This window comes from Gobio gobio (assembly GCF_949357685.1).
Source record: "Gobio gobio genome assembly, chromosome: 2".
NCBI classification, from domain to species: domain Eukaryota; kingdom Metazoa; phylum Chordata; class Actinopteri; order Cypriniformes; family Gobionidae; genus Gobio; species Gobio gobio.
In genome coordinates, this window is record NC_137098.1 from 63,427,737 (window position 1) to 63,439,837 (window position 12,101).

The following is a 12,101-nucleotide window of genomic DNA, read 5'->3' on the forward strand; positions in this document are numbered from 1 at the left end:
TCAGAACAGGCTTTATACGATGATGGACAGATGATCAACAGTAACGTCATCATTCACGTCACCAAAGAGTGCTTGGGTTGAATTCGTTTACTAAACGGAGAACTTGTTCGTATATGCATTCACCATTACTATTTACTCACCTTTACTAAATGATGATCGTGTTGATAAGTACTCTGTGTATCCTTAAATTCTTTTTACAACACCAGCAAAGATCGTTTACACTCATCTTCTTCTTCTACTTCTTCCAGCGTGTGTGCAGTTGAGTTCTGTTGACAACTATGTGTCGCTCCGTTGCTCTGATGGGTTGTTGGTCTATCCAATTTAGTGCAGAGGCATTTTCTTTCCTGGTTCGGTTGAAACACGCCCCATAATCACAGCCCAGTGGAGCAGTATCAGACTCATTTTCTGACTAGAATCTGAGTATGACGACGTCAGGCTACCAAACTGAGCAAAAACATGCAATTTGGTCATGTTGCTGATATTTATATGACCAAAAAATAAGCTCAAATTCTGATGGCTTGTAATGCAAATCACTGAGGTTTTTATTACAGTCTATTAGACTAAAATAATATACATATAAATGGTAAATGGACTGCATTTATATAGCGCTTTCAACAGACCCAGGGCCATCCAAAGCACTGTACATATTGCCTCACATTCACCCATTCTTACACCGACGGTATATAAATATCAGTTGTCACTGTACCAACCAATAATATCTTAGTAAGAGGATATTGAAAGGTTACAATTTATGATCAAAGCTCTGTAGCTTTTATTGGTGGGGGCAAAACATATAATGCATATAATGAATCATATTTTAACTCTTTCCCCGCCAGCATTTTTTTTAAAAGTTGCCATCCACTGCTAACATTTTTGATAATTTTCACAAATATTCCATGGCCCCCCAGAATATTTAGTTGCATGAATATCTGAAGATGCGATATAACAAAAAGAAAGAACCGACCCTCTGCTTTTAAACAAAAGAACCCATTTCATTCTTGCTTCATGCATTCCTTTTTTTAATCAACACTTGAATGTGGGTACATTTTTATTAAAATGGCAACATTTTGAGCAAAAAACTGAGAAAATATTTTTTTTTGTCAAAGACTACGTCTGGATCAGATTCAGAACGATGATCAAACACAGATGGAGTAGATGGAGTCCATCAACACCCCTAATGCTTGCACAGTCCTAGAGCTCGTCCTGGGTCGACATTTCATTCAGTAACATTAGACAGTTTTGATTTATATGCTGTACATATGCATATGCAATCGCTTGTTTCTGCTTATTCTTCGCCTGTGTTTTGATCAGGAGATTCAGTACTCATTCAGAAGATGTGTAATAGCACCCCGGGGAAGCGGTTTCTCACAAATTATGAAAATTTCTGTTAATGGCGGGTAAAGAGTTAACATGATTTTTCAAAAAAATAAATATACTGTATATCAAGTAATGTTGTGTAGTTCTTCTGGTGCAACTTCACAATTGTTTTGGGACAATACCAGCAACACTTGAGAAATTGAGAGATAACATTCTTTATTTTTCCAACACGTTTTGTCGGACAGGCCTTCATGTTTGTTTAACAATTTCCTGGTTATGTATGAATTAACAGAGATCTTTTTGCTCAAAATTTGGCTTTCGTTAGAGCACTGCAGTACTTCTAATATCAAGCCCTTGTGTCCAGTTTAATGCATCCTCTGTGGCGGCTGAGAAACCACACCACGAAATGGACTGATAGCACAATATGGCTGTGTATTGACCTATATGCTGAGATCAATGGTCCATAAAAAAAGACTGGAACAGTAAAAAGTGAAAAGTCCCTTCATAAGCATGACCTGAAGTGGGACGTTTTTAAAACTATACTAAAAGACTTTTTGCCTGCTATAAAAGTATGAACTATCAATCAGACGACAGAAGGTGTATAGTGCCAACAAAGTTGTATATCATGTGGATAATTGAGAGACCTTAACAATTTGCTTATCAAATATGATGTAGTAGGCTTTAAATGGCAGTTGTTGAAAGAACAAATGCAAATGTCTTTATTTTTAGCTTATTTCAAGACTGATTTTGAACCATTTTGCTGGCCCCTTGGAAGTGTTCCAATGCCTCTAGTGGGTCCCGGTCCCCTGGTTAAGAACCCCTGGTCTATGACGTGTTCTCACAAATATGTCTTCTAAACTCTGTGTGTGTGTGTGTGTGTGTGTGTGTGTACTCAGGGGAACAGAGGAAGTGTTCCAGGCTCTGGAGGATAACCAGGTGACGCTCTCTGTCATGAAAGCATCTCGTTTCTCCAAAGCATTTGAAAAGGAAGTTGACCACTGGGAGCGCTGTTTGTCTCTGGTGTTGGAAGCCACTGAAATGATCCTCACTGTACAAAGGCAGTGGATGTATCTAGAGGTACGCACACACACAGAGCACTTCCTACAGTTTTATACAGCTTGTTAATCATTCAAATACTTGTCTTATGCTTATGTGGTTACATTATCCAGGAATATACACAACACACTCCTGACCTTCCTCACACCCGGCTCTTTCTTATTAAACACCAGTCACATTAGATCACAGAAGGGTCCCCTCTCTACATGCGAGGCACAAACTCACTGTAAAAGATTATCATCTCACACACACACTCATAGCGGAGTACAGAGTCACACATCTGTTCTCTTGCAGCTGATGAGGAGAGTAAACATTGACTGTCAGCCTGGATTTCCTGTGTGTACGGGTGTTTGTAAACACACCTGTGATGGCTCCAACCAAGCACCACACTTTTATCCTCCCTTCTGTGCTTTTTCGGTTGTCTGCTACCACATTCTTTCTCTTTTCTTTCTTTAGAACATCTTTCTGGCAGATGACATACGTAAGCAGTTGGTTCGTGAGACGGCTGAGTTTGATGACGTCAACTCCAGTTGGAAGATCATCATGGGACGACTCGACAGGGACAAAAATGCTCTCAGAGGAACACACCACCCAGGTAATAAAAGGATGGTGCTGGATGTCACCGCCCTCAGTGGATATAAAAAAATGACTTACTGGAGAAAGTCAGTTCAGTTGACAGATATCTTGGCAGCAGTCCTGGGCAGTGGATCAAAGGTGTCAAGGTCACATTTCACCTGGGGGGGAAAATCTATTTTGCATAAAGAACATAAAGCAGGTTAACCATTAAGAATCCATATTTTAATGACAATGAAGTACAAACATAATTAATTTGGGCATCTTACTTTTTTTTTAGCAACTTCCATCATTCTCATTACTGCAATACAGGGATTTCCAGACTTTTTTGTCAGTCAAACCTTTTTTTAAGCTAAAATATTTACTTGAATCGGACATCCACAGATGCTCGATTGGATTGAGATCTGGGGAATTCGGAGGCCAAGTCAACACCTCAAACTCGTGCTCCTCAAACCATTCCTGAACCATTTTTGCTTTGTGGCAGGGCACATTATCCTGCTGAAAAAGGCCACAGCCACCAGGGAATACCGTTCCCATGAAAGGGTGTATAAGGTCTACAACAATGCTTAGGTAGGTGGTCGTGTCAAAATAACATCCACATGGATGGCAGGAGCCAAGGTTTCCCAGCAGAACATTGCCCAAAAACATCACACTGCCTCTGCCAGCTTGCCTTCTTCCCATAGTGCATCCTGGTGCCATGTGTTCCCCAGCTAAGCGGTGGACAGGGGTCAGCATGGGCACCCTGACTGGTCTGCGGCTATGCCGCCACATACGCAACAAACTGCGATGCTCTGTGTATTCTGACACCTTTCTATCAGAACCAGCATTAACTTCTTGAGCAATTTGAGCTCCAGTAGCTCGTCTGTTTGATTGGACCACACGGGCCAGCCTTTGCTCCCCACGTGCATCAATGAGCCTTGGCCGCCCATGACCCTGTCGCCGGTTCTCCACTGTTCCTTCCTTGGAGCACTTTTGATAGAGACTGACCACTGCAGACCAGGAACACCCCACAAGAGCTGCAGTTTTGGAGATGCTCTGACCCAGTCGTCTATCCATCACAATTTTGCTCGCTCAAATCCTTACGCTTGCCCATTTTTCCTGCTTCTAACACATCAACTTTGAGGACAAAATGTTCTCTTGCAGCCTAATATATCCCACCCACTAACAGGTGCCCTGATGACGAGATAATCAGGTCATATAGTTATGTTCCTTGTATTCTAGTATTGATCTAGTATTATTTTTCCTTTTTTCATGTTTTGTCCCAAAGTTTTTGACAGTTATTGTGAGATTCACTAAACTATTTTTCAAGTACGGATTCTATAACAATGAATTTCAGATCTTCAATAAAATGTGACAACTATGAACAACAATTTAGCATCTTTTAGCATATCACATCAGGCAAAACATTTAGTATTGTATAAGTTGTTCTTGCTAATGGAAACCAATACTAAACATCTCTAAAGCTCTTTAGATTGAAAGCAGGTACTTCCTTTTCTACAGTCGACATTGATCGTTGCAATTTCTCCCAGTAATTTTTCTACTGGAAAAATGTACAACACTTATGAATAGTAAGACATGAAAATGTAAAAAAAGAATGAACACATGCATGTTCCTTTTCTTCTGTCTCAGGTCTTCTAGAGAAGCTCTTAGAAATGAACACTAGGTTAGAGGAAATTCAGAAGTCGCTGGACATGTACCTGGAGACCAAACGGCAGGTCTTTCCTCGATTTTACTTTCTGTCTAACGATGACCTCCTGGAGATCCTGGGCCAGTCACGCAACCCTGACGCTGTGCAGCCGCACCTCAAGAAGTGCTTTGACAACATCAAAAGTCTTCGCATCAACAAGGTACACACTGTACACACTAGGGCTGAATGACATGACCAAAACCTTATACTGTATGAGCAATTGTGCTGTTGTATACCCTGTTATTTGTATATATTAGAAATTTCAGAAATGTATGGGATTCAGCATTTGTTTGTGTGTGTGTGTGTGTGTGTGTGTGTGTGTGTGTGTGTGTGTGTGTGTGTGTGTGTGTGTGTGTGTGTGTGTGTGTGTGTGTGTGTGTGTGTGTGTGTGTGTGTGTGTGTGTGTGTGTGTGTGTGTGTGTGTGTGTGTGTGTGTGTGTGTGTGTGTGTGTGTGTGTGTGTGTGTGTGTGTGTGTGTGTGTGTGTGTGTGTGTGTGTGTGTGTGTGTGTGTGTGTGTGTGTGTGTGTGTGTGTGTGTAGGTTGGGATCAGTAACAGCAAGTCGGAGGCCAGTGGCATGTTCTCAGCTGATGGGGAGTTTGTTGACTTCACTCATCCTGTTCTTCTGGAGGGGCCAGTGGAGGTGTGTTTCTAGCCTACAGTCCAACACAGCCTTTCTTGACAAATGCTTTCTCCATTGAACTTCTCGTCTTGTATGTGTAGGCGTGGTTGTGTGATGTCGAGCGAACCATGCGCTGGACTCTAAAGGACTGTCTGAAGAACTGCTCCATGGCTCTCAAGAAGATGCCAGGAAAGAGGGGCAAATGGGTGCGAGACTGGCCAGGACAGGTGTGTGTGTGTGTGTGTGTGTGTGTGTGTGTGCGTGTGTGCGTGTGTGTGCGTGTGTGTGTGTGTGTGTGTGTGTGTGTGTGTGTGTGTGTGTGTGTGTGTGTGTGTGTGTGTGTGTGTGTGTGTGTGTGTGTGTGTGTGTGTGTGTGTGTGTGTGTGTGTGTGTGTGTGTGTGTGTGTGTGTGTGTGTGCGTGTGTGCGTGCGTGTGCGTGTGTGCGTGTGTGTGTGTGTGTGTGTGTGTGTGTGTGTGTGTGTGTGTGTGTGTGTGTGTGTCTGTCTGTGTACATGCAGCAATTACACACCAAAATGTGCTTTGCTTGTCTTTACAGATGGTGATCACAGCCAGTCAGATCCAGTGGACCACAGATGTCACCAGAGCACTCATGACCAGCAAAGAGAGAGCAGATAAATCTGCCCTTAAATCATTAAAAAAGAAACAGGTGAGAAGAACCAAGCAGTTACAGATTTGGACTAGTGGTTCACAGGTCACCGGTTTAAACACCTGAAAGGGCGATTTATGAATTATATATAATTATGCTCCCATTATCCTCTTGGGAAAGAAAGTTAGTTAGGCCCTAACTGGGGGACTGTCCCTGTATTAAATGTACAATAAAATTCTGTTGATACGTAATCCAACAATTACTTGTGTGTCCCACCAGCAGTAGGTGGAACTGATTCAAACACTATTATTTAATTATTTAATATGTATAAAAAAATATTGTGTATGTGTATATATATATATATATATATATATATATATATATATATATATATATATATATATATATATATATATATATATATATTACCATATATTTGATCAAAATACAGTAATTGATTAAAAATATTACTACAATTTAAATGAACTGGTTTCTGTTGTAATATATTTTACAATGTAATTTCAGAAATCATTTGAATATGCTGATTTGCTGCTCAAGAAATATTTCTTATTATTATTATGTTAAACACAGATGTGTTGCTTAATATTTTTGTGGAAATATGTTTTTCAGGATTTTTTTTAATGAAGTTCAAAAGAAGAGCATTTATTATATATATAACTTTTTTGTAATATTTATTAATTTCATAAATGTCTTTACTCTCATTTTTGATCAATTTTAATGTGCCTTTGCTATATAAAAGTATTAATTTCTTTTCTTTTTTTTATCTTACTTACCCCAAACTTTTGAATAGTAGTGTATCATGACCCCCCCCCCCCCCCCCCCCCAAAAAAAAAATAATAAAATAAAAATAAAACAATAAGCAGCTAAAACTATTTTCAACATTGATAATAATATTAAGAAATTATCTTAGAAGGATTTCTGAAAGATCACGTGCACTGAAGACAAAAGTATTGGCTGCTGAAAATTCAGCTTTGCATCACAGGAATAAATTACATTTTAAACGACATTACAGAAACAGTTCATTTAAGTTGTAATAATATTTCACAGTATTACTGTTCTTACTGTATTTTTGATCAAACAAAGGCAGTCTTGGTGAGATTAAGAGACAACTTTCAAATAACATTAAAAAACATTAATGTTCTCAAACTTTTGACCGGTAATGTATATCATGGACTAATTATAGCTACCGTTTACATTTTTTTATTTTTTTTCAGATGTGGTGTGTTCAGGCTTTAAATATTCTAATAATTATATCTAGACAGAATCTGCAGACTTCTCCCCCATTTTCTATGCCAATTTAGAAGGAAATCTGTAGGATTCTCTGGAATGGATTACAGCATGGTGTTAAATAAAGCTGAGGGTACTACACACTTGTTAGTTGCTTTAAGCAAAATAAAATTAGTCCAAATATTTAATTAACAAACACAAGAGCAGTAGGGGATTTGTCGAATTTTAGGAATGACAGGTGTTCTGATTCTGCCGAAATCTGCCGAACTCTCTGTGGAGTCCTGCGGGCACCGATTCAACTGCTAATAACTGGTGGATGAACTCCATATACACTACTGACTTCACTCAAAAAGTTATTCATTTCATGTGTATTTGTACTTGGAGCACCGGATACACTACATACACAAGTTAATTAAGGACGGCAGCTCAAATGAATTTAATCCAATCACATCTTATAAGCCAAAGCCAGTGAGACACAGAGAATGGCTTAGGCCTGTCTCTGTGTCTTTGAGAGTTGAGATTTAGTCTCAGAGCATGGCTTCTTGGGCTTAAGGAAGGCAGGGATTTTTTTGTTGTTAATTTACATTTACATTACACGTCTCAGCTGGTGTTTACCGAGTATGTTTGGAGTAACTGTGGCTAGGTTTGATCTGGAACCTCTGATCCATAAAATTAGTTTGCGTTGTGTCTGAGCGTGTCTGTCTTCTAATGAGTGTTTGCATTGTGTTACCCAGGTGTCCATGCTCAGTCAGTACTCTGAAGCCATACGAGGGAACTTATCCAAGATTCTGCGCCTGAAGATCGTCGCACTGGTCACCGTGGAGGTCCACGCCCGTGATGTCATCAGCAAACTGGCCAAAGCAGGCTGCTGTGACGTCAACGCCTTTGACTGGCTGTGCCAACTCCGCCTGTACTGGGACAAGGTTAGGGGAGAGAAAATGTATAGAACTGGGAGAAGGTCATCAACACAACAGTCTAAACGTCTCTGTCTGTGTGTGTAGGATGTGGACGACTGCGTCATCAAACAGACCAACACACACTTTCGTTATGGCTACGAGTACCTGGGCAACTCTGGTCGTCTGGTCATCACCCCCCTCACAGACAGGTAACACATGTGATCAATGTATTTGAAGGGATTTCAGTCATGCAAGTGCAGCTCCTATCTTTTTGAATGGAGAAACATCAAATTCTCCAAAACTGTTCACCAAGATTACGATTCAATTTCATATTTGAAATCTGACAACAACTGTATCATGAATGTGGTTTCTTATGCTCAAATAGTGTTAAAAAAACGTATTTTTCAGGCTGAAGCAGCCAATGTGCATACGACTGGCTCTTTTATTTAGAAGGCGGACTTGTTCTGCCATATAGCACGTTGCATTTCTTCCATTCATAGTAATACGAGTGCACTGACTGCCTTTCTTTATATGAAGTACTTGATATAGTGCAGGTCCTAAAACAAAAACCCTTATTTTAACACATAAAAAAACAACCCGCCGAAAACAAATTATTTTGCCAGTTACTTATCTGTCTACTGCAAAAATATAATAGTAGATATTCCAGAGGTACATGGTGCATGAATTCTGAATTCTGTTTTAAATGTCATAAGTAATGAAAAATAAAAAGGCATCACCATTTAAATGTCATGAATATTAAAAAAACAAAAAAACACTTTAACTGAATCCGAATTTTAAAAAGTCCCCCATGGTGGGAAGTTTGGACATACTCTTTCTCTATTTTCACATTTAGAATAAACGTGAAGTCATTATGTGGTGACCAAAAATGAACTGAATGAACAAATTAAAACTCTTCTATTTTAGGGTTTTGAGAAATGAGCTGCTCTTTGTTCTAAATGACATCTCTGCACACACTAAACATTCTCTCAATCATCTTTAAGAAGTTCCCATATACTGTATGCCAGGCACTTTATTGTCTGCTTTAATTCTTGTCCATCTTATCAATTTCAAAAATGTAATTGAATTTATTATTGTTTTTATTTTAGTTTTTAATGAAATTCATACATCATATGTTTGCCAATAAAATCAAAAGTTGTCAAGCCTTTTATGAATGACGCTTTAAATCAAAAGGCCTGTGTCCGCTTGGATGAAAACCCTTTATGTGATTTGACTTTAGAGTCTCCCTGAGGTAAGGGGTTTCAGTCACACTTTATATTAGGTGTCCTTAACTACTATGTACAATGTAGTTATTGTGTTACAGAAATTAATTGCAGCTGTAATTGCATGCAGGTATTTTTAAGTACATTGTAAAAAAAAATTGTATGTACACAATAAGTGCATTGTATCAAATAATTAATTTAAATGTTAGTACATAGTAGGTAAAGACACCGAATATAAAGTTGGACTGGGATTTCTTTAGGAGCGGTGCAACAAACGTCTTAACTGTCACCCTGTCATGCATTGTTTAGCTACGAAATCTCCCACAGTAAACAGTACATAACAGACTGCTGACCTTTACTACACTATTGCAGTGATTATTATGTTTCTAGCATGTTATACATTTGGCAAGTTCTTCTAACCCTAATTGATGGAGTGTTTAGCTTTTCATTAAACAACCATGTAGGAAGACACATCATGAGCATATTCCAGGATGACAATGTCAAGATTCATCAGGCTCAAACTGTGAAAGAATGGTTGGGAGGGAGCGTGAAGAATCATTTACACACATGAATTGTCATCTCTGAGTCCAGGGGCCGGATTCACGAAACATTCTTAAGAGTAAAATTCTTCTTAACTGCCAATTTCTTTTTATTTTCTAACTTAAGAAAAAAGATACGAATATTTTGTAGCCTCAAAAACTTTTCTTGAGAATGTTCTTATCTTTTTTCTTAAGATTGCTCTTAAGTAAACATTTAAGAAGTATTCATATTCCTGAAAAGAATGTTCTTAAGAATCATTGTAAATGATGTTTAATGAATGTATTGGGTTTGTTTCAAATATTAACCATTACAACATAACAGTAGCTAGCTAAATATAATATTACTAATAGTAGCATGAATAAGGACGAGTACTCTGAAGTGACACGGATCGATCTTTTACACGTATATGACGTGCTCACTCAAGCTAGAACTAGCGAGGAAGCACAAAACACACACTCTCTCTCTCACACACACACACACAGATACCGGACGCATTCACTCTAGAGAGAGCGCAAGAAAGACAGAGTGCAAATGAATGGGAAAGACCGCTGCAGGGGCAGACAGGGGCTGAATCCTAAATCGCCCCATAAACCCTCATTCACTATTCCCTTAGTTAGTCCACTAATACAGTTCACTTGAAGGAGTGAATGAAAATGAGCGAGTGAATTCGGACAGCCATTGTTTGTGCATAGTCTGTACTCTCGTTATCGCGGTGCAATGTGGGATTAAATGAGTGCACTCAATAATGTCCACTAGGGTTTCGGACACAATAATGCCCTGGATTCAGCCAGGCTCTTTTAAAATAACGATTTTAATGAAACCGTGCATTAAAAACACGATGCCGAGTGATTAACTCCTGTCAGGTCAGTCACAACAAAAATAGTCTGCACACTTATGATATCTACGGTAATCTGCAGGCAGCACAAAAAGATGGGCTTTGAGGTGTTTTTCATTCAGCGAGTATAAAGCAATACCCGCCTTTCAATAAAATAACACCAAATAACACCTTTCATTTTCTACTTAAGTAAAAAATTAGGATGTTCTTAAGAAAATATTTGAGAACAGGAACATTCTTACAAACTTCTTAGGATTTTTCTTCGTGAATCCGGCCCCAGACCTTAAATTCATTGAAAGTCTTTGGGATGTGCTGGAGGAGACTTTACAAGTTGCTGGACACTTGCATTGTCAATACAAGATCTTGACCAAAGACATTTATTTCCGTCAAGAGGTGCATCAATTTTTGGCCAAGATCTTGTATTGAAACAAAAAACGTAAACCAAACTGGAACAAGGACAAAAAGAGACATTCTTTTAGAAGAAGACGGGGAAAAAACTCTCTAAAACCATTATAACCCATCATCACTCTTACACACATAATGAAAGCCTGGCATGAGATAACTAATTCAAGAAATATTGCTGTCAAGCGCACTGTAGAAGTGATGCAAAAAAGTGAAAACTAGTTTTATTTGTATAATGCTTTTCACAATACACATTGTTTAAAAGCATATCATAGGTTTAATATCTAAAATCCCACTCAAAATGCACCTCGGTACTTCCTTGTCCTCAAATAACATGAAATCATCTGCCACTGTGTTTGAGCAGATGACTTAAGGGACCTGTTTTTGTCCCCTAACTTTTTTAGGGTGAAATTGTTAATAAGGACTTTGTTGCAACGCATAACAGAACTTAAGCACTTAAGGGGAAATACTTAATGGAGACTTTAAGGTACCTTAAGTGGACCCTTAGTTTTTTTTCTTGCAACTGATATTTCATTAAGGGTATACTTAACCTTATAACTTGGATTTTCTTAACTTATGGGCTTTGTTGTAACCGGGCCCTGATGACCAGCTCCCTCAGACAGAACACAGTAACATCCGAGTGAAGCCTGTAGTATCATACTCACTCTTGATATGATTATTTGAGTTCACGTACGTTTATAAGAGTGAATTTTACCCGGGTGTCATTATGCATGTTGAAGCATTAACACCACAGAGAAATGTAACCTCTGGCTGAGATATAATCACCCACACTCTCATATTATACTATAACTCTCATATTACTAGAGATATCAATATCCTGTCCTGTGTGACAGTCAACTCCTTCATTTGACTGATGTGATCAGCTGCTTTGTAATGATCATTATGGGGATTCTGATGCTGTTATCTGACTTTAGCCATTATCCAAGTCATTATGAGTGAGAGACAGGGATCATGTCATTAACCTTATCCGTCAAGATCTTCCCTCCCCATCAGTAGAGCACACCTGCACATAGAGGCAGAGAGAGAGAGAGGGGAGCTCCAGATGTCTCTGTGTGATAAAAGAACAAAAATGTGAAT

General features: G+C 38.8%; 1 protein-coding gene across 1 annotated transcript in view; it reads left to right on the top strand.

Annotated features, from left to right (window-relative positions):
* The window catches only part of dnah2 (dynein, axonemal, heavy chain 2), a 198,846-nt gene that overhangs the window by 97,305 nt on the left and 89,440 nt on the right, over positions 1–12,101 (top strand). Inside the window, exons 25-32 of the mRNA XM_079809147.1 lie at positions 2,214–2,394; positions 2,830–2,968; positions 4,576–4,793; positions 5,174–5,275; positions 5,356–5,481; positions 5,812–5,922; positions 7,845–8,033; positions 8,112–8,215. Of these exons, the coding sequence (XP_079665273.1) occupies positions 2,214–2,394; positions 2,830–2,968; positions 4,576–4,793; positions 5,174–5,275; positions 5,356–5,481; positions 5,812–5,922; positions 7,845–8,033; positions 8,112–8,215 (1,170 nt within the window). The remainder of the gene's footprint in view (positions 1–2,213; positions 2,395–2,829; positions 2,969–4,575; positions 4,794–5,173; positions 5,276–5,355; positions 5,482–5,811; positions 5,923–7,844; positions 8,034–8,111; positions 8,216–12,101) is intronic.